General features: G+C 37.5%; 1 protein-coding gene across 2 annotated transcripts in view; it reads right to left on the reverse strand.

The window, feature by feature from the left end:
• LOC121295806 (protocadherin-19-like) overlaps window positions 1–12,337 on the reverse strand; it is a 43,840-nt gene extending 31,503 nt beyond the window's left edge. The window contains exons 1-2 of one of the 2 annotated variants that reach the window (XM_041220866.1): window positions 9,802–12,337; window positions 5,160–5,490 (exon numbers count right to left, since the gene is read on the reverse strand). In XM_041220866.1, the coding sequence (XP_041076800.1) occupies window positions 5,160–5,490; window positions 9,802–11,933 (2,463 nt within the window). In that variant the 5' untranslated portion in view covers window positions 11,934–12,337. Of the gene's footprint in view, window positions 1–5,159; window positions 5,509–9,801 lie in introns of both variants that reach the window. The other variant, XM_041220865.1, reaches the window with a different exon arrangement.
• Between the last annotated feature and the right edge of the window lie 12,286 nt (window positions 12,338–24,623).

Raw genomic sequence — 24,623 nt, forward strand, 5'->3', positions numbered from 1 at the left:
TTTTCTTGTGTTTGAAGAATGCATGATGTAAGTTGCACTGCAATGTTTCCACCTTTGCTTTGTGATGTATTTATCTCAAGGGAAGATCGCTAGATTGACAAACAGTGGAGTGATCTGTTTAATCCACCGAGCAGGTAAAGCACCAGCAGCCGAAGTATGATATCCTTGACTTTGCCCTTACAGTGTACCCCCACCAAGCCACAGAACATGAACCTTTTAGGCAGATGTTGAACAAGAAAGTAGTTCAGTCACCCTCTATTTCATTCTTGGAACACTTTGCTACCCTTATTGCTCATGTATACCCATAATTTGTATACACTTCTATTTTTATGAAGATTTTTTTTTTAATCATTCTTAATAACACATTGGCAATAACGTGTGAAAAAAACCAAGTAGTTATGAAAAGATATAAAGTTTGCTATATTATACGTAATTATGTGAGTTCTGCTGATTGCAGCGGCTTCATAAGTAAAATATGTTTTATAACATAATATTCATGACAATCATATTTACTATTCTACAGATCCTTTAAAAGTACAATATAAACCAATGCACATGCATGTGAAGGCGCTCCTCATAATCTTTGACTATATTAATGTATGGGATAAAACAGCTTATCCAATAACACCAACATGTAATCTGAAAAGACTGTAGGATGCTAGGAAGATAAATCCCCTGAAAAAAAAATCTGAAAACTGACAAACGAAAGGACACATTTTAAATGAGGACTCTTGGACACCTGGATCTGAACTCATAATCTGCTTTAGGCTGGAGACTGGGATGCCTTGCCCTGTCTCTGTTCTTCTTGTCATTATTCTTAACCCTGCTCCACATGAAGCTGTTCCAACCAGGCTCACAAAGTGAGCTAACATCACATCTTGTTACAGGCAGGAAGTAGTGACATGCTTATGTCATCCTGTGTTTTTGACACTTTTGCTTCAGAATGCACGCATTGATCCAGGCTAAGATTGGGGGCCTGCAGGATGCAACGTTTCAATGTTGGTTTTGAAAACTTCTTTATGCTTCCCATTAGAAAAAAAAAGAAAACGAAGAAAAAAATTGCATTTTTGCAAACTTGCATAGACTGTGACATTTCTGCAACATACATTTAAATTTATAGGACATTTCTGGAGTGCTTCTCAAAGGTAAAAACAAAACAAAAAATCTCTTTTCTTCGTACAGCTACACATTCTACCCATTTATTTCTTAGTCAGATTGGAAGAGTGCAGAATGCTAGGACCTAGGATCAGACCTAACAATGTGTTGCTAATGCACTAGAATGCATTCAAGCAATTCTCTAAATTCAAAGCATTAGTTACAATGCAGTGGGTTCAGAGCCATGACCAACAAGAGCATCAAAGTAAACAACACTTGAACTCAAGCAAAGTTGTTATCTATCAGGAAAACATTTTATCCCCAACCCTGAGGATGAATGAGATACTTTATTGAAACTGTTCAAATCCTTTCATCTAATCAGTGCGTCTGAACTCGATAAAGACTTTGCATAAAGCCTCTCAAAGCAGACACTGTACTGTGACCTTTACTTTATCTTGTATGGGATTTAGGCAGATTAATTGGATTAGTTTGATGAAATTTAGGCAAGTGCAAAATCCTGCATGTTTAATTAATGAAAACGGCTTCGTAAAGAACAAATAAAACACAGATGATATTCCACACCACAGCGCTCACATATGTATAGTCTGTAGCAAACCTCTGAACGCAGAGCTTAAAACTATTTACTGGAACTGCTGTAAGACACGCCTGTTAGAAAAGAAAGCTCAAATCCTAATCGCACACGGTATGATTCAGAAAGGCTACACCGAACTTATTGCTTAAAAATTAAAGTAAAAAATGTACAAGTCTGATTAGCTGATTTACAAAGCTTACATCTGAAACAAGCTCGAAACTCATTACACAGGGGAGACACCTGCAACAGGCACAGCCTCAGCTGGTATTGGTTAGTAAAATATGCTATATGCTATACAGTACTACTTTTCTTTTTCTTGTTAAAGGATTAGCTTAACTGCAACAAGGTGAGGTAAGCAGGTAATTGTATATATAGAGATATGTGTGTGTGTGTGTGTATATATATATTTGGCATTTAAGGCAAGATGCCATTAAAGTTATTAAATGTCTTTTCAATCCCAGTAGCAGAGATGTGTTTATTGTACTCCAGGTTTCAAACAAACCCCATGGCTTGCACCTCATACAGTAAATCAAACTCTGACTCTACCACAATTGAGTCCTCAAAACCTCAGAACAAGTGCTGTAATTTGGAATCTCTACAGTTACATATGACTCCTGCGCACTCATGTTCCAATTATCTCTTGTTAAGTCGTTCAAACTACAAATTAAGATATATCGAAGTATCATAGGCTTACATTACACCTTATGCAGAATCCCGTAGGTGAAGGAGAATATAAGCATCTGGAAGAAGAACATTTGCAGTGTGTTTTAAAAATAAAATACAGCAGGTTTTAGACTTTGCTCTAAACCAAATCAAACAAACACAGTAAAGAAAATATACAGTAATTCAATAATGCCCTTAAATTGATGCTAATGTTCTTATTAACATGTACAAAACATTTCAACCATAACAGTGGCTGGTGTTTTTCTTTCCAAATTAATGTGCATTTCCAACTCCTTGAATATTTATTTGTGGTTGAAAGCAAATAAACTAAGTCTGTTCATTTCCTGTTTGACGAGCGATTTGATCCAAATCCATGATGCTGCCTGTTAAAAAGTTTTCTCACACAGTAACTCATAAAAAACAAAAATCTGAAACCTGTACTTCATTCCCCAAATCTTTAGCCTGAATAGTTTAGATGTGATTGTGAAAGTCCATTTAAATATATTATGCAAATGGTTTTGTTTTCAAAAGATTCTACACAAAGCAGTTTCAGTTCTCCCACTTGTCCCTGTTTCCCCACCATGTGCCTTTATGTTTGTAAAGTAGCAGCTAACTAGCCCTGCAGATAGACTGTGTGGCTGGTGTAACAGAGCCAAGGGCAGTCTCTGAAACTAATGGAATTCTACATACCTGACGCAGAAGCTGTCAGCACAGTCAGTCAGTACCGTAATTTAAAAAGCTGCCCCTTGGCATACACCTGTCACTGCCAAATGAATGGTGTAATTCAACAAGCTTCAGACCCCCCGCGAAAATAATTTAGGATTTTAGTTCCTAATCTCTAGTGGCCAATATGGGAGCATTAGACAAGATGGCTGCGAGCACTCAGAAAATTAACTGTGGTGAAATTTTGCTCGCACACGCAAGCGCAAAGTCTTTATGATCTCCATTGGGCTTATTACAGCGTGAAATCCCCTGACTATTTTTTTCTTTACTCTTATCCCTTAATCTTTAGATGAGTTTGTTTTGATTAAAAAAAAAAGGATGGGAGGCCAGTATATAGGTCCAATGGAGGGGGGTGGGGGGCGGGGGGGGGGGTGGTATCTGAGACAAATGGGGGAACAATACCCCAGAACAGATAACAAGCTGGGGCTTCCACATTAAGGGTGCTCATTTCCATTAGAAGTAGATGTTGCATTTTCAACTCTCCCATTACATTTTCACAGAAACTACTGCATTAAACATGCAACACCTGCCATAGAAAAGCTGGCATTTTATAAGAATATTACTCTGCAGGATGACTGTATGATTTATAAAATTTGTAAGTTACCAATTACCATGTTTTTAAGTCTCTATAGCTTCGTAAATAATGTATTATTATTATAGAGTTTCAAGTGGAGAATAGAAGGGTCACAACAGTGTCAGAAATGAGGACAAAATCAGTCTGCATCTCTTTTTTTGTTTCATTTGCAGCAGAGACACCACACACCTATGACATATATATATATATATATATATATATATATATATATATATATATATATATATATATATATATATATATATATATATATATATATATATATACTGTAATGTTTGTCTTCCTTACTACTGGGTCTTCTAGCTCCCAAAGGGAGCTACCAACCTTGCAGAGGTCTATTTATCGACAAAAAAGCTTTAACTGGCAATCCTCTACACACACACACGTACTGTCACACTTTCTTCTGCAAGCCGAGGACATGTGCTAAATCACACGGTAAATCTCCTCTATTCCACTGATCCTCATTGACCGACAGATCATGTTGTTTATACCTGCAGGAGGCTGGCTGTGAATGGTGCAATGTGCCAATAATGACAGCAATAGTTTTTTTGTCATGTGATTCAGGCTGATTTCACTCAGGGGGGGTCTCCCTTTAATGCACAACTGTGAGCCTGGAGGCCAGGGCCGATTGATTCAACTCGCCCTGCTTGCAAGCACAGCAATCCATAAGCTAAGGATCAGCTGGCCTGCATACAGGCAACCTCAGCCTAGCGAGACTCGGCATTAAGGCTTTTGGCTCGAGTACAGCTATCTGATGCTGTAAAGCACAGGTTTGCTCTTAATAAACTCTTGGGGGGTTTGGTTCTCTCTACATTTTCATTTTGTATTTGTATTGTATCTGGACTGCACGGTTTACAAACTCTTTTAAACTAAAGTTGGATTAGTAGTAAAACCAATTCTATTTTCTGAAAATGAAACATCCAATAGCACTGTTTCCAAAAGAGTCCTGACTAAATTCCAGGTGAAACAAAATAATCAGGCTTGCTTAAATTCCACCATGCCCAGTCAAATTGAACTCAGTGAAGTGACTTACTTACCAGGCTTCAGAAAATGCTAACTTGGCATCCATGAAAATGTCAATAATAACTAATGAGGGAGGTCATGTTAAATTGGTGTTTCTTATTTTTGTTGACGATTTCCTTTTTTTTACTTATTTATATTGTAAATAAAAAATCATAAGAATATTATTATTATTATTATTATTATTATTATTATTATTATTATTATTATTATTATTATTATTTGTAAATAATATGTTTAATTAACAATAAAATAACATTGCATCTGGTCCTAACCCCCGAGGGGTTAATTTGCTCTAATAATTGTTTTCTGCTCTGACTTTGCTCCATTCTAGCAGGACCCTTTCAAACAAAACCTGTTGGGTATTTGGATCACGGTAAGCCACCAGAGTGTGCAAACGCAAAGGAGAGGCCTGAAGAGGCCTTCCTCCCCCGGCAATAGCAACACAGCTTAGGATTTAATGCGGCTCACCTCTGGCAGTGGCATGCCGTTGATGATGAGGTCAGGCTGCTGCTGTGGGCCCTGGCTGGTGAAGGTTTGATGATAGCCGTGGTTGGGGGCAGCGTTGCGAGAATTCTGGTTCTCCACGTTGAGGAAGGTGCTTTCCGTGCGCCGGCACCCCAGCGGCAGGGTCTGCTGGTGGTAGTCGAAGTAGTTGAGCGAGGAGGTCAGCGAGGAGCAACTCACCACGTTCATCTTGTCCGTCTCCTCCACGTCGCGCGGGACCAGCCGGATGTCGTTCTTGCTGATCTTCTTCTTCTTGTTGGATTTCTTCTGGCTGCCGTACGAGTACTCCGCCACCCTGCGCAGAAAGACACAACTAAGTGGGATCAATGCACGTGCAAGCTCCACCCTTCATACTTGAAATAATACAAGTCTGAGGTAAAACTGTTTGGATGAAAAGTAGACAAAATGTTCGAAAAAAAGACATTTCCTTACCTACAGAAGTGCTTTCAACCATAATTGTAAAACACTCAACATTGATCATTTAGAAATGCTAACAGAACCTCAATGACAAATGTAATGACTAAAACTATTTCTCAATGTCTTCAATGTTCCCACATATATGTGCATGTAGTACTGTCGATGTTAACAGGCTTTTATTGCTGCTAATAATCTGTTTATTTTGATTCATATAAAGAATATGTGTGTTACACACACGCACACATGTACACATGCAAATGTCAAATATATTTAGCCATGGTAGAATCTATCTTATATACATGTAGATGATTTGCGTTTTACCTTCTGCATTATCTTTGCAAATTTGTAACATTTTACCAGAACTTGACTACGTAAGGGAGACTATAAATACTCCCATATATGCAGATACCTTTGCATAAATGCAGATACATTTTAGCAAGTTTTTTTTTTTTTTTTTTTTAAACAACATTCAAATAGACCCTAGCACCATTCTAGCACCACAGTTACCCAGGCCTTTACACTAGATGTCATGCCTTTCTAAAACCTTGATGAGAATCTTTTCATTTTTTTTTTTTTGTAATACAAGCAGAAAATGCATGTACCACACATGCAGCTAAAAACAAAAAACACCCCTAACCCCTGGAGGTTCAAGTCTCTGTCCGTTTCTGTTGTTCAGTAAGATGCAGTCTAGGAGATCAAACCTACAGTTTGGGCTTGTGTCTGGTTTTAAAACCCCATTACATATATTCTAGTCTGTTCTGTCGTTTCGGCTGGCTTGCACAGGTGTTAAAAGAACTGTCCTGCTGAGCATAAGAGGTTTGAGTAGCTCACATAAAAAAAGACGGATAAAAGGGATGCAAGTGGTTAGATTGATTAACTACACTACCTGACTAATCGGAACAATAACAATGAAAGGTATTGTCCCACTCTTTACTGTTACTCTAGGCTGACCAAGCTGACTCCCTGAACAGAAAGGAAAGACATCTAAACAGATAGGGGCGCACTCCCAAAACAGCCAGCCTAAATACACCTCTCCACCACAAGCCTCAGGTTTATAACCTGGCAGCTATAAAAATAATAGTATATTTGCAGTATCTTGAAATGCCCCAAGGCAGCTCACAGCAAAGAAGCACTGGAATAAGTAAACCTACAGCACATGGTCGATTACACAGGTGCTGAAAAATCATATGCAAGTAGAGCTGTGAATATCTTGCATACTTCATTGTACACTGGGTTATATTCAAATGCGTTTCCTCATCTTAATTAAAGAGCATGTTCATAAGCATGCTATTAAATATCATTATTAATCTTGCACTTTATAGATTACAAATACAATGAATGGGTAACTTACAACTAATTCATTGGTGTGGGGCCTGGTTCTATCAACATTTTGGGGTGGGGAGGGTTGGGGGGAGGGGGGCAAGGAAGTGAAATGAAAATTCCATACTGTACTAAAGTATGGCTGTAAACTATAGCAATCCTTTAAAAAACTGAAAAGCTAACTGGAAATTATGAAAGCAATATGCTGCTACATTCATTGATATACCATCTTTTTTTTTTTTTTTTTTTTACACATAACAGATGACCCCAACTAACTGGCTTTTTGAAATTAAAATAAGCCACTAATATAAATCCTAATTGTAAATAAATCAATACATAAAAAGAGAACAAACACGTGTAAAATCTGGATAATCCTGGGTGATCAATGAAAACAAAGCAGATGATGTTGTTACTATAAATAGCACAGGGATCTGCAACTACTGTACAAAGCTCAATTTAAAGCAGCCTGTGCATTGATGTATTCAGGGACTGCTTCGCTGGCAGCCTGTATAGATTTTTGTCTGGGAGAGGGGCGTCCAGGCCTATAGAAGATGAGAGTGTAACTGTTTTGTTTGCCTTTAAATGTTTGAGTTAATTTGGGAAATGTCCAATTATAAAGCTGCAGCATTTGTTTAGTTGTCTATTGTTATTGACTAGCTATTTAATGAATTCACAGATATTTTACTGGTAAACACTTAAGGGGATGAACAATCTTTGCCTCTACTTACAATAGTAGCTGCAGTCAACTCGTTTGGCTTGCCGATATCCCCATGCTCTGTGTTGTAAAGGAGCTGCAGGAAATCTGTGCACTGAAGCTGCACTGTAAACTGTCTCATAACACTATATATATATATATATATATATATATATATATATATATATATATATATATATATTCATTACGGTCAGTCGCTAAGCAAGGAGGTATTAATATCAATTTTTGCTGCATGTCTCTGGCTGGCTCACGGTCTTTTGAGAGTATGTCGTGCTGGTGCAGATAACACATGTTGCCTCGCTCTCTCTTTCACTTTAGTTTGATTTGAAAAATAAGAGTCAGTTTCCTTGACCATCAGGACATCTCTTGTAAGAGCATTCTAACCTGGAGTTGATGTTTTATTGTACGTGTGTGCGCGCCAACGCAAACATTTAATTGCACTAGAATGAAACTGCCTGCAGCTGCATTTAACCATTGCTTCACCCCAGTGAAATTAATCAACAAACCTGACTATAATTTTATGATTAAAGTGGCTACTCCGGCGGTCGTTATCATTTGTTACTACGTTATCATTGATTTAATTCCCTTGATAGACTAACGACTGCGCTTAATTGCAGTTTACGATCGTCTGATCATGCTTGCGCTTCAGGGAAATAAAAACCAATTTTGTTGAATAATACCATGCACGCCTCTTCCATTTCAGCTAACTTCGTAATAGTATATCGATGTTTCAGTATGCCTGTCATAAGTTTATTCAAGTTTAAACCATATTTTAAACCCTCAACGCGTTCACTTTTGTTAAGAGGGCCAGCAGTTCTGTATCACCCTATATAATAAACTAATTTGCTTGAAAAACTCAAGGAAGCCTGGTGAACAATGTTACATTAATATATTTTATTGCATACAAAAATTTTAAAAAAAATTGACATTTTGAAAATGAAATACCTGGGTCTCTGGTCGTGTTTGTGCGATATATATATATATATATATATATATATATATATATATATATATATATATATATATATATATATATATATATATATATATATATATGCCTCAATCCGAAAATTGTAAGTGATGCTAAACTTTTGGCCATAGCTGTAGGCTGCTGCACGAGAAATAATTACAGGGGATACAGCAACTGAATACATTAAATGCGATCCTGAGGCAACTTCATTTTAAATATCTCTCACAATATTGAATATTAATATCTGCCTCACACATATATGAATAAAGTATTGCGGATAAATATGCATTTCAATAATTGTAGCCTACATTAGCCATCATTTCGAATACACTGCTTACATTTTGTATTACAAATGGGGTGTTTTAATTGTTCACAGTTTTTACATTAACATTATTATTGTCTTAAGTTAATGAACTCCACATCCCAACAGTTAATTACTGTCCAAATTATTTCTTCAACCCTCAAAATGACACAGGAAAACGAAAACGTGAAAAGTGAAAAATCCAGATTGCAGCCTGTGCTAGAGCGTCTTGTGTTGGTAAAGCACATTCCTGAGAAAATCGCAAGACTATTAAATATCTCATTTCTTTTGTCAATTTGATTGATTTGATGCACCTCACATTGTTCCGTGCTTACACGCTCACAACCAGATGTACGTCACAGTAAACATTATGCACACAATGAAAATTCTTAAAAGCTTTGCATTTATCGAGTGAAGTTGTTTTGCCCATTTAATTTGTGCAGGACAGGCGCTGTGTATTCAGCTACGGAACCTGCAGGCTATACGCGTAGCTGTATCAATCTGAAGCGAATCAGCCAGCAAAGAACTACATCAGTCAGACAGAACGATAGACTGCTGTGTGATAAAAAAAAAAAAAAAAAAAAAGTATTCCATGTTTAATTAAAAATCGGACAGATTGCTGAGGAAATGATACCTTAATTATTCTGTTTATTATGTGTTTAACACTAGCTGCATTGTAATAAGGGTTACAGGTAATGTCAATACGCCGGGAGGTTTCCACAGACACGCACAGCCTTAAACTCACACAGATATCAATTGTTATAGGATGAAAATCAACTAACGCTTAGCTGTAAATGATTGTATAAAACATAGTATAAAAATATACACTTGGAATACAGGAAACGTGAGTCGTTTTGACAAACATTGAAAAATGCTTATTTACCTGCAGTTGTAAGTCCTGATTTCCTTGTTGTCCCTTTTGCACTTGACTGCCACAAAGATCATAGTGACAAACAGAATAGCAGCAATGGAGCCCAGAGCAATGATGAAGATCAGGGACAGGTTTACTGGTCCTATAGACTCCTGCGCATCCAGCGCCGGTGAGAGATAGATCAGGATCAAGGCTGAGGCACTCAGAGACGTCTTGCCATGGTCGTGGGCAACCACAATCAACTCATAGGCAGTCTTTGCGTTCTCTCCAAAGGTCCTAGTGGTCCGGACCTCTCCGTTGACCTGGTCGATCTCAAAGAAACCCCTGTCCCCTTCGGAAATAGAATATGATAGTCTTCCATTTTCGCCCTCGTCATAGTCATCGGCTTTTACTACAGTCACCAGGTAGCCCACACCTGCATTTCTCGGGATATACACCTCAGCAGTTCCATTTATCAAAGGTGGTGCGCTTATGACTGGTGTGTTATCATTTACATCTAATACTATAACGCGTACAGTGGCGTTGCTGGTGAGGGATGGGTTACCCCCATCTTTGGCCAAAACCTTGAATTCAAAGGACCGAGTCTGTTCATGGTTGAAAGATCTCAGAGCATAGATGTCACCCGTTGGGTTTATAGACACATAGGTAAAAACTGCCATGTCTCTGACTTGAGATTGCAGGATCTGGTAAGAAACACTGCCGTTTGATCCCAGGTCTGGGTCCCTGGCTGAAACCGACAACAGGTAAGCGCCTGGCGTGTTGTTTTCTTGCACAATCACTTGATAATATGGCTTGGAAAAGTGGGGGTGGTTATCGTTCTCGTCGGTGACTTTCACAATAAATGATTTGGTGTTTTGTAGAGAAGGGATGCCATTGTCTTTGGCTAAGATGGTCAAGTTGTAAGTATCCCTCTGCTCTCTGTCTAGCCTCCCGTCAACTAAAATGGTGGAAAAACTTTCATATTCCTGCAGCCTGAAAGGAACGTTGCCCAACAGCCTGCATTGCACTCGTCCATTGGACCCCGAGTCTCTATCAGAGACCCTAACCAAGGCTATAACATACCCCAGAGGAGCATTCTCACTTACTTCCACCATTTCACTGTTCACAGACAGTAAATTAATTACTGGAACATTATCGTTTGCATCCTGAACCTTGACAGTCACTTTGCAGTGTGCAGGGATGGAGTTTGGACCCAGATCTTTGGCTTGAACATCAATCTCATAAACTTGCGTGTCTTCAAAGTCCAACATCCCACTGACCGTGATCACGCCACTTCTGGGGTCAATCTTGAAAACATCTCTAGTTTTCTCAGACACATAACTGTTAAATGAGTACACCACCTCCCCATTTGTTCCTTCGTCTGGATCTGTTGCATTCAAGTCGATCACTATAGTGTTAATGGGAGAGTTTTCCAGCACGTCTACAGTGAAGACAGGCTCTTCGAAAACGGGGTTATTGTCATTAGAATCTATAACTTTGATATTTAGCTCAACTGTGCCAAAATTAGGGGGGTCACCCCCGTCCAATGCAGTGATCATGTAGCTGTAATGGGACTGCATTTCTCTGTCTAAGCTTTTCTCTACAACTAGCTCTGCAAACCTGGACCCGTCTCCCCTGGTCTTGATCTCCAGTCCAAACAGATCATTCGGGGTGATTTCATAGGTCTGTACCCCAAAGCTCCCGGAATCGGGGTCGTTAGCGCCTTCTAGAGGGATCCTAGTGCCCGGGGTTGCCGTTTCTGAAATCTCAAGGTCTATATGGTCTGTGGGGAAGCTGGGCGCATTGTCATTTAAGTCCTTTATCTCAACTTTAATCACACAGATTTCCATAGAGTTAGACATCACTTCCAATGAGACGACGCACTTGGGGGCCTGTCTGCAAAATATATCCCGGTCAATTTTTTGCTTGGTTACCAGCAGACCCGCGGGATTGATGTCCAACAAATGAGGTGCGGAATTAGAGATGACTCGGAAGGCAGGCTGCCTGAGATCGACCACAAATCCAGCATCTTTAGCATCCTTTGCAATATTAGCAATCACAGTACCTGCTCTTTGCTCCTCGTCCACAGAATATTTCAGATTGATCACAGCTCCTGCTAGAGTCCAGCACAGTAGAAAAATCGGTAGAATGTGTAATAAATCCATCTCCTTAGACTAAACTTGTTGATTGTGATCTTGCTGTTATCACTATAGTAATAAATAATAACTTAAATTAATCATTTCTGATCATCTGAGCGCCCCGTCTTTATCAAACGGCAAAATATTCAAAACGCACTTAGTTTAAAAGTTATTATCGATAAAGGCAGTGAATGCCAACACAATTGTAGGCAACAAAACCAAATTCACGGTGATACGGATTTCAATAGCACGCTTCTTAATCTGATTTACTTACTGTGTATCAGATCTTCATTTCATCGACTTCATTATATTATCAGTTGAGTCATGTTATTCAGTCTGATATATTCAAATGATATATATTAAGAACAAGAAGCCTCATTTACTCACATAAGGTGTATTTTGTAATAACTGCAAATAGAAAAGAAGCTTTCAGTTTCGTTATTAGTAAAAAAAAAAAAAAAAAAGAAAAATTATGCTTTAATTAAAAACAAAATAAATACTTATATCCACACTGAAAAAGCCATTAAAAATAAAATATGTCATTGTGTAATATGTTGCATTACGGTATTCTGTCTGCAAATACAATGACATCCAGAGTATTTATATTAAGAAATCAGACGTTCTTGTTCTTTTTTAACCAGTTAAACAAAAAATGGAAAAAGATTCCGTTTTTTTAATCTTTTCTTTTCAGAGTAAAATGATTTGCAGTTGTGCTGCTGTTCGGGTACAAAACTGAGAGCTTTCTGACTGAAATATTTGTTAAAATCCACATTTAAATAATGCTGCATCCAGTCGTGCAATTACAACACGAGATCCGGCAGAACAAGCAATATGCTGCTGTTGCAGGCGCAAGTATTTACACTTCCAGTCCAGTCCAGTCCAGAATTATCCAATTTTCCTTAAGACAGAAGGTTGCTTCTCCAGAGCGAAGACTTGCAGTTTTAGTCCCCTCTACACCAGTAACAACAGATAATCTTATTTGCTGTGCATTTCAATACACTTTATAGGAAATCCAGTATTGGTTAATAATAATAATAATAATAATAATAATAATAATAATAATAATAATAATAATAATAATAATAAGTAAATAAAATCAGGATCCTGTGGAACGATGACTGGAGGCAGAGGTCGTGCTCAGATGTACTGTGAAAACGGGTTTATAAAATTCCAGCCTGAGGATGGGATGCAAAAGCGACTCAGTACAGCCGACCCTTCTCTGCTCTCAGCTTGCATCTCTAGTGCAAACTGCTGGCTGCACAGCCCAGCGCCTGTCGCTCAGTCTTAGGACCCGCACCCCGCTCAGCCAATCAGAGGCCACACTCGAGGAATCGATTGGCTGTTGGGAGGAGCCAAGTGCAGCTGCGGCTGAAAGTCGGCAAACTTCCCTGCATTTAGTTTTCAGAGCACTGAGAGAAAGGCATGTATTGTAATGGCCATTATAGCTGAATTCAGCGCCAGACTGGTCTGTTCCACAGCTACCCAGTGACTCTGTGTATGTAACTCCGTTTCCAATGTAAACATCCACATTCCGTCTGTATTAATTAACATTTTTTAAGCTAGCATATTTAATATAATTTGTCTTGCAGTCTTTAAGAAACAAGAGCGCTGTCTATCATTAAGTTTTCTTCTCTGGTAAAGAATGGAGGAAGTGTTTATCAAGCCTGTCATCCATTTTTTTTTTCTTTCGTTACTCCACGTTTTCCATGTGTTCAATCATAGCACTGATTTTCTTATGCCACACTTCCTCATCCTTTTCATTCGGAGATGACGGCATAGAACAAGTATTCGAAAAGCACAAAATCGCCATTCTTTTAAATAATCTATTTTCTTTTTTGTTGTTTTGTTTTGTAAACACTAGCAGATCTGACACATATTATTGCCGCTAACCTAAATCGGGGCTGTAGAGAGATGGCATTTTGCTATTCCTGAAACTTGCACTGTAACGACCAGCACGACGGATAGCTGCAGCGGCGCTTCCCTTAACTTGCCGTGTCATTTGAATGCTGATGTAAGATAAATATCATGGTAAAACGAGTGTCCGTTTTACTAGTTTTGCAGGACTTCAAAACTTGCTACATCCACCTTTCTTTTAACAGCGTGTTGTCTTAGCCTTCACACAGAGGCAAATACAATTGCTATGATCTGTGCAGCCCTATGAACGTCATTCCTTAGCCATGCTTATGCGCAAGCAGTGGTTTATATTATCATTATCAGTTACTAGCGAAATAGCCCCTTCTTACATCAGATGTGCCAGAAAACTTCAATAAGAAAATAAAATATACATTAGGCTATAACATGATCTCTTTACAAATGACACGCAGCATATCATTTCTGCAGTACAATAGAGCACCTAAATACTAGTGTAATTATAGCAGGAAAATGCGTACGGCACGTTCTCGGTCCTACATTGAAGCTCCCGGAGATCACAGCAACAAGGGAGCTGATTGTCCTTGTTTTCAAATGGATCTATCTCACTGAAAGTACTAGTTAGGAGATATTTAAGTCTATAGCTCGTGTCTTTTGTTTTCGTAGAACACATGCATTCGCTTAATTATACTTGATAGCACAATGCAGAATAAAGCCTTTTCTTCTGAAAGTCCCACACATTCACCACTCCTCTACTGTTCACTCAGCAATCCTGATAAGAATATAAATGAATGTCTAAGGATTATTTGCTCTCTTTATACGCATCAATTTGACTCAAATAAGGTCCTAATAAGTCGTATTTGATCATATTCTGTTTTTTGCATCCGCTGCGCACGAGCTTTGGCATTCTTTACAGGGTTTTTTTTGTTTGTTTTGTTTTTGCAAAACTACAGTAAGCTATTGATTTGACAGATCAAGAAACGTGTGTGATTATTACAGCAACATTGCCTGTTTTTGAAGCATGTAAGCATTTTATTTGTTTCGTGTCTTGATTGTTGTTTTGAAGTAACCCCCCCCCCTGCCCCCCCCCGCCCCACACACACACAGCCTTTACCGCCCCCCACACACATACACACAATCATACCCTCCCACACCGTTTAGCCCTGTAACTCAGACAATGCAATACATTCCATGCAGTGCCGTTCTTAAAGACACAGTGCATGTTTTATTGTGTTATTTGTCAAGCATTTCATCTGTAATTTTTTCACAGAACGTCCTGTTTACTAAGACCTTCTGGGATTAAGCTCTGTGAAGGGCAGCACGCATTTGTAACGGCACCGTTTTTATTCCACTACATGGCGCAGCTGCGATCTTTTTTCGACAAAAAAGGAACACAATATAAACTTCCAGTGTGTTTATTAAATGTATACCTTGTGTATTACCTCTGGCTGGCGGTGTAAGCAAACGGGATACTGAAACCTGGTTATTGTATCTTATTGAAATTCAGTAACTAGGGCTATATTTGTACTGTTTTTTTTTTTTTTTGTTTGTTTTGTTTTTTTATCCCTAGTGGATAAACAGCCAGTCGTTTTGAATCTGGTGCCATGATTCTTCACAAGGCCACTAAACATTAATCGCGACTGCAATCAAAAGTTTAATTATTAATTTTCCCATGCTTCCTGTGCACCAGCTCCAGTTAGCTCTTGAAATATTGGTATTTGCTTCAAATCCATATTTTGCTCTGATTGTGTTTATACGTTTATTCATGTATGTATCAATAAATAAAAGCATTCTTAACATGGAGATTGTAAACACTGCAACTCACCTTTTTTTAACAGGTCACAATAGAGAGGAATTGTCACTTTTTTTTTTAACCAAATGGATATTCAAACCCCCAGTTATTAGATAGCAAGAGATTAAGTAAAAAGCTTTTAATAGATTCCAGTGGATTTATTGATTTCTAAAGATGTGCATGCACTTCCAATACCACCTATGAGCCAGACTAGTTCCCATTCTGCACATATTTGTGTGTGTGTGTGTGTGTGTGTGTGTGTGTGTGTGTGTGTGTGTGTGTGTGTGTGAGTAAGTTGTCTTGGATAAATGCCCTTCTAGCATGGTATTTAAACAAACTAAAACTGCTAAAATTTCATATCTTGCCTCTAAGGATGCTCAGCCTTTGTTTTGCAGCCAGGCTAGGTCTTTATTTAGTTTTTTTTTTTTTTTTTTTTTTTTTTTTATACCTGTACTTCAATACAAACGTATACATTCCCAAGCAAAGTATAGCAACAGCATTGTACCCCCAAACACCCATGCAGGGATGCTCTTCTCAAAAGGAAAAGGGCTCCTGGTGCAGAGTAGTTGTTGTCTGTCATTAGAGCCCTGTAACAATCGCAGGATTTTTTCTCGTTTTAGTTACCAATTTTAACATTCGTTAGCAGTGGCACTGGAACAATTTTTACATTGGGGGTGCTGAAAGCCATTGAATAAAACTGTAACCCCTGTATATGATGGAAGCATAGCCAAGGGGGTGCTACCGCTAAACAATCTTTTCCCTTAACCTTCAGAATTTTTGAAGAATTATTATTATTATTATTATTTTTTTTTTTAGTTTGTAAGAACTAGTGTTTCCTCAGTACCATAAGACCATACGACTAAATTCTTAGGACTACAGTGAGCAAAGGCTGTCCCAGCTGAATTGAAGAAATGCACAGTGACATAATTTCAGTGTTAATTTCGGTATCTCCAAACGCAGTAAGTGAAAAGGGTATTTGATTATTAGAAACATGTTCATATTAAAAACAAAACCAAGGACTTACGTGATGTCTAGGTATGAATTTGGTTATTTTAATATTAAATATGATTTGTTGCATAGTAATTTAAATAAACAATAAACCAGAAACATTCACATTTTTTAACCAAAATCGGTTAACTACTGAGTGTAAACTGAAGTAAAAAAAAAACTTAAAAAAAAAACTTAAAAAAAAAAACTAAATAAATAAATAAATAAACAAACCACCACCTATATTGATTGCTGCATACGTGGTATTTCGACTTGTTACAGTAGATTCATGGGGGTGGCATACAGACTGACAGAACTGCTAAATTCTTATAAACGAGCCAGATGTATATACTGTACGGATTAGATTGCACTGCGGCTGTGGAAAAAGCGTACACTGCATTTAAAAGGAAGCGTGGTAAATGGACGGTCCAGCGAATTAAAATTCAACCTGCATCACATCGAGTTTACTTTGCCTTTAACTGAACGGTAGGTTCTTTCCAAACACTGGCTAATTAAAACATATAGTTTTAATTTGTTCACAATATCACGGGTAATTCAGGAAGACTGTATGTACAGTGTCTTTCTATATTCTAATAATAGGCTGAGAATGTTTCCTTGTGGTGTAGTCCGTCAGGAACTTAAATGATCAATATCACTGATCTGGCGCCTCGGAGATTTGATTGAGTAGGTGAAAGTCTGCGAATGATTCCTTTGCCATTAACAACCACCCTGGTAACAGGAAACGGAAGAATTACTCAGGTACAAATAAATATTAACTTTGCAATTGCAGTCTAAAATGAGGTGCATATGACAGGACCTGCTCGAACAAGAACGCATACCCCCTTTACCTGAAGGGCAGCTAGTAGAATGGCTGGCTATATATACTCACTGTCCTTTTCAAGAGCTAATCAGGGCAACAATTTAATCCATGTTCGCTGCCATTAATTTCGTAATGGCAATTAAATCGACGGGACATGCTCTGAATAAAATAAAAGCGACGCGCAGCTAAGCTTAATAGTGCAGGTTGACTTCTTACTAGTACTGCCTGTTGCAACACGCCCGCCATGCCCATGCCTATCTGTCTGTTTATAGCGTTATGGGTTAAATATAAGGGTACAGGCATTTTATAAATGACAGTATAGTTTTTCGAACCTCCTTCAGTGATTAAGCAATGTACGCCATGCTGCAAAATCCATACGGTTAATACAGTATATAATTAACTCAGACAGAATAGAAGCATGTAAGCGATTATTCAACATACAAAATTTCCCATATTTAAAAATAATAAAACAAATAGTTAACTCAGACTACTAAAAAGCGTCACATTTAGCTCACATTTAGTCCCGCCTCCCGCTAACTCTCCCTCTCCCTCTCCCACTCTTCATTCTGTGATTTTTGATAATAAACATTCCAATATGGTGTAAACCCGTCGAAACAAGTTACAAGGCTGACACCTAGTGTCGATAGTTGGAATCACGTGTACAACACATTTATCTTTTTCTTCCAAGGTGCGTTTAAATAATACGAAACAACACGTACATTTGTTTTTTCTTTTACATACGTAAAAAAACAGCTGTTCTGTTCTGAATGTGTGTGTTCCTTAAACAATAAATATGATGAGCGCATTTTAAGCATTGGCTGCAGTAGGCTATTTATTGATTTACTTACGTGCTATTATGTGTATACGTTGTATGTTTATATGCACCGATTAATAATAGTGCATTCATGTCTACAATCTCATCAGCCCGTTCTGGATGGAGGATGTGATAAAGCACCATGATAAAGGTCTTAATAATACAGGGACTGGTGATTAATGAAATAAATGCCTCTGGAAGATTTTCAGAAGTCCTTGACCTTGAAAAAATGAATGGGACTCACTCATGTACAGCCGTTTTTCGTTAGACTTCATCATGTACATATTACAATAGAGAAATTCAATCGACAAACACATTACATACTGTTACAATAGTAAACCCTGTCTGAAATGACTTTCAGTAAGGAGCTATGACAAGAACAAGATGCACATACACATACATTTATAGAAGATATGTTACCATTAGATATTCACTGGAAGCATTAAAAGAAGAACTTGCTTGTTGTTCTAGTAATTTCTTTTAAAACATACAAGTTATGGTTTGATTGAAACTGTATCTAAATGTTTTTATTCAATTGTGTCATGACTAAGATTCGCATTAAGAGATGTTCCCCCCAAAAACATACAGCTTCCTCAACTGTATTATTTGAAGAAGCATCTCATGTGATGATGTGAAACTTGCATTACACTGCTGAAGACATTTTCCACAATGCTATTCTGCATGTAAGTAGTACAAATGATTGTGGCGGCATTGTTTGCATCATTTGCCTGTAGTATAATAATTAATTGATTACTATCATTTGCTGAAAACATTGTTTACTATATACAGAAAAATTGTAAATAGTTTTCTAACAGATTTTTTTTTAACACATTGCAACTAGCCCTACTAAATTGTGTCACCTTTTCAAAAAGTGTCCAGTGCACTTAATAGCTGGTCTATAGAAATGCTCAGTGACAAGGGAAGTGTCTATTAAATTGGGTTTATTTCTGTTGCTAAAACAGAGCAGTGCTTTGCTATTAAACACACCCATTATCTTCCTTTAAAGCATGTATTCTGCAGGTGACTATTGCCATGCTTTAATTTTCCAGCAATACTTCACTGCAATAAGTACGGCCACAGATGACCAAGGTGAAAGATTGTGTACATTGTACCATTTCAATGAATCTTGTTACATGAATATTACATATTCAGTTCCAGCCTAGGGGTCTGTCTGTGTGGAGTTTGCATGCTTCACCCATGTTCATGTGGATTTTCTACAGGTACTCCAGTTTCCTCCCAAAGACATGCTGTTCAGGTTGATTGGTCACTCTAATTTGCCCCGTGTGTGTGGTGCCCTGTGATGGACTGGCATCCAATCCAGGGTGTAGTCCCGCCTTGCACCCTGTGTCTGCCAGGTTAGGCTCTGGCTCACCGCAACCCTGTAAAAGATTAAGCAGTTAATGATAATGGATGGATGTTTTTTTTTTTTTATTTATTTATTTGAATGCAGATAGACGTTTTGTGGGAGACCTGAAAGCTCATAAATACACCAGACATTTCTTTTCCCATCGAACTGCATAATAGTTTTTTGATCATGTCCAAGTAAATGATGAATACAGAAGACATTTTAATATAATTTGCATTTAATATCATCCACTGGACATGCAATGAAAAACAAATTAACCAGTCACTAAAGGGATGGCGCATTAATGTTGAATTCCATAAAGGGTTTCTGGTATCATTATAAACCACAAGCACAGATAATACTTTATCACTGCACAACTCTGATGTATTTCTGGTGTGATATGGTAACTTAACATCCAGACACATTTTGATTCTTTACTGAGGGAATAAAATTTGATAGCAGAGTATCATGTGGTTCTGACTGAATTACAGGAACTGTACAACTTCTCTGGGGTACTTTTTTTTTTTTTTTATGAAGCTAATGATGCTTCCAAATTAATCACTGTATAACTAACCCCTGACCTGAATTTGAGTAATCTAGCATGGACATTTGCAAAAAAAAAGACAAATAGTCTCCATAAGGTTATATAATTTAAGGTTATACTTTGGGAACAATTTTTCTGTTTTAAACTCTGCATGGACTGTATTGATGAGATTCCTTTCTGCAGGCTGTTAAATCTCAAACTGATCTACATTTTCATGGTCCTGACATCTATTATGTGCCATATATTTTCCATGGCTTGGGATATGTACTGTACATTGCTCAGGTAGCTTTTTAGGTATTATTTTTTATCCAAATCTCAGCTAGCACTGTTTGTATTTCAGCTATTAACCAGCCCTTAAACAAGTGAACACCTACATCCCAAAGTTTAAAAGGGTCCGAGCCCGTCAATCTTCACATTGTGATGAGAATCATTTTGAGCAGCAGTGTCTCTGAACTCGTGATGGCAATGCTCACTGAGATGAATCCCAGCTCTTAAGTTTTCCCATTTCAACATGTCAGAGGTTTTCAATGAAATTTGGGATACTCACAAGTAGCCGGTTTGCCAATTCATTACTCAGCACAGGTTTGATTGATTGGAATCTCTGCTTTTCTAAAATGTACAACTGTCTCCTTCCTATGTTAATATTCAACAGGGTTTATAGCTGGCGCTAGGAATGGTAAACTGGTGGTATGGTTTTGACAATTTCAGTTAAGCTTCATGGCTGTATTCATTTATAATGTACTTGGGTTTTCAACCTATCCCTGGCATTCTTAATGGTATTGAGACACTGTGTCTGTTAAGGGAGCTGTCTCTGTTCACTGAATTAATGGTAACTAGTTCACATGAAAGTTCTAAAAGGACCATGGGGTTACCATTATAATACCTGAAGAAGTCCTAGAAGAACCATGAGTGGACTTACACTGCTAATGGAAATGCAACTCTCACCGACACAGCAAAAAACTGCAATGAATTACCAGCATGTATTGTATATACATTTCTACCAATAGTTCATTGAAGCAAATAAAGGATGTCATTGTAGTTATTTATCTAGTTATTTATTTAAAACTTCTTTATCCTGGCTGTAAATGTTTAGGACAGCAGCCACACACAATCCAGTTACATCTTTCATACTAAATATTACAAATACACATCCAAGAGATACAATACACCAACAACTGCTGGTTAGACTCCCATAATAATTCCAATGTAACCCATTCATTAATTCATATACCTTCTAAACGTTTACTGCAGTACACCTTGGTAAATGCAGTGCATAGTGAAGAATAGTGAACACATGGTAAAGCATAGTGATACCTGGGAAATCAGACACAGGTACGCCAAAGCATGGTAAAAAAACAAAAAACATTGTTAACAATTGATTAGCTTTCATAAGGGATTACCAGATGTACATTTGTAACAACATAACAATTGTACATTTCAGCAAAACAGTAAATAGTAACTCAATAAAACTGCAGATAGGGCGTGAAACAGCATTTAAGTAATTTGACGGCAATTAGCATCTGTCCACTATTCTTAATTCCTCAGTAACTTCTCTTGAACACGCCGCTGTTTTTACATTTCGCATTGCATTCATGCCGATTCTGTATAATTAAATTAGAATTTATGAATAAGGATTTTCAGTTACCATGCAATTATCTACTAGTCGCATGCACTGAGATAAATGTTGTGTTCACACCATTACTACCAGTTCATTCCATATTAGTTACAGTGGGGTTACCAAGATGTTATGCATTATGTAATATGTAAGATGTGCCCTGTAACTAAAAACATTTGTGTTTGTGAAAACAGACGTAGCCAGCGACCGTCTATTCTGTTGCCTAAGGACAACTTATTCATTTCTCAATTTAGGGTGATAACTTGTTGCTTAGCCTATAGGGGAGTCAATTAAATAATATAACAGCTGCTATTTCCATGCCCCCCCCCCACCCCCACCCCCCTTTACAAACATGCACAGCCATCCACACACACACTGCAGACTCACCCTGCTGTAAGCTTTTAATTGGTGCCACACTACTTGGATGCACAGTTCAAAGCTTTTTGATTGTTATACCAGGAAAGTACCAGTTCATAAAAAGTTTTTGAAATCACAAGAAATCACTACCAATAGGATATACTGTGCTATTAACTATTTTTCCACTTTTCCATTTCCAGTGCCAATACACTATAGTAACACCCTATTCAAAAATAATGCACAATCATCACATTTTGAATGGCAATCGCATGGTTTACATTTCTTTTCATAGTGCATTATTTAAGGGTGTGAAAAGTCACTTCGCCATTGCACTACTGCATTGGAATACCCATTTTTACAATCAAATTCGTCCGTTAGGTTTGATGTTGGTGTGAAAATGTTACTTTTCTGATGCAGTCTCTCTGATTCTCCTTAAGATGTATGGTGGCTATATTGAATAGCTAATGCAGAACATTTTAATGACTGGCTCCAGCACATTCTGCAATCTATTATGTCAGTTCTAGAATCTTGTTGCTCATTGTCTATTACTTCCATTCCACTGCATTGGGACGTGTCAAAATGTATATAAATATGCTTCTAAAAGTTTACATCAGTAAATTTCAATGTCAATTTTGCAGTTTTCCCATGCTTTCCCAATGTTTATGCCATGCATAAACCATATATTTTCCCATGGTTTGCCATGTTTTTTTTTTTTTGTTTGTTTGTTTTTAATATGCTATATCATATCTTTTTGGGTTTTACAATGCTTACTTTTAATTTACCATGCTTTTTTATGCTTTATTACACTTTGCTGTGCCTTTACTATAGTAGACTTTTATATGGGTAGCCAACTAATAAAATGAACTGAGTGTTTAAAACAGATTGAGCAGACTCTCGATTTTGAAATGTCACATTTAACATTTTTCTGTCAGTTTTTCGTTAAGTATATGGAAAACTACAAAGCGGTGTGTAATTCAATATGTTAACATAACTTTATTCAGCAGGTTTCATTCGACTTTAAAATTAGTTAATTCAATCAGGTGATGCAAAGCTTTTGACTCTAGCTGTACACCCCCCTCCTCACCCACAGCTATGTTTAAAACAGTGTTCTAATGATACAGTATAATGACTTGGCTAGGAGCTTAACCTGTTTTATCTCACGTCTGCCTTTGAAGTTCCTTGTATTGTTTTTCCTTGATGTTTAAAATGACATGTGGTCTGTGTCATGTTTGTTTTTTTTAGATACAGACTAAATACAAGGAATGAAAATATCTAATGGCACAACAAAAAAAAAGACTTAGAAGTGCATATACAGCCGCATGATTAATTGTATCTGTGAGTTAATATGTACTTAGGGAAGAGACTTAAGGCAGAGAAACATATTGCTTCCGTTTTTTAAATCCGTCTATCTAATCTAATATCTAAATATTTTTATCTGCTGTTTTGGAAGCTTTATCCTCTGTAATTCCTTGAATCTGCATCAGCAGGGTTCAGTGTGTTGTTGTGTGCTGTGACTTCTGTAGGGAGAGGAGAGCACTGGCGAGACTCTCTCTGTCAGAGCCTGTCAGCTCCCCATTCAGTCTTAGTAATGAACTTCACACCTTTTTCTTAAAATGTTTAAAATATGCTTTTACTCTAGTAGCCAGAACACTATAGGCCTGCTTCCCTTATTTCTCCACTTTGTAGTTTTCCATATACTTAATGAGAAACTGACACAAATTAAAAAATGTGACATTTCGAAATTTAACATGAAATACTGTACTACTATCATGGCTTCCGATAGACTCCTGCAATATCCTTTTGTTTTGATTACATGATGTTAAATAAAATATCTAAATTATGTTCATATAGTTTTAATTTTAATTTTTTTAAATTATGTCTCAATCCTAAAATTCTAGGTGATGCAAAACTTTTGGCCATAGCTAAGTGGTTGTCCAAACTGTTACTTTTTTTTTTTTTTTTTATTGCAGCAAAAAAAAAAATTCTAGCAATGTCTCGCAGAGTAACTCATCAGCTTATCAGAGAAACCTAAATCTGCCCCCTTTAGCATCTGCCAGTTTGTGCTAACAGTAGAGTATCACATCTTTCTTTGTAGACTTGACAGGGGTTGCAACAGAGGGATAAACAGCAATTAGTTTCTTTTGTTGGATAATTTCCTTCTCCCAATAAAGAAAATATTGCAGAGATTTAAGAGATAGCACATGAAAGATGCTGCATGCTGTTCAGAGGACATAAATTGCACATCCATCCAGTATTGAAAAAATCTCTGTGAACAGCTTGTGTTTTCCACTTTTGGGATCGAGTTGTCCTTTGTGAGGAGCATGTTTAGATTCCATCTACTCTGGGCTCTGATCTGTCAAAAGCTATAAAGCTGGTCTTAAAAAGTAAGTAGTGGGGTTCAAAACAATAGTGTTACATGCCCCCGTATGTTACTACAACTGTTTAAATAACATACCTGTCATTTTTCTTTTCACTGTTATCATCTGACAACTTTTTACACTTATAACTTGGAAGTCTGTTCTAAAGCTCTTTACAAAATAGCTGCTCTAGTGCACAGTTAGTGTTATTGCCCAC

Source organism: Polyodon spathula, chromosome 20 (genome assembly GCF_017654505.1).
Source record: "Polyodon spathula isolate WHYD16114869_AA chromosome 20, ASM1765450v1, whole genome shotgun sequence".
In the NCBI taxonomy this organism is placed as follows: Eukaryota; Metazoa; Chordata; class Actinopteri; order Acipenseriformes; family Polyodontidae; genus Polyodon; species Polyodon spathula.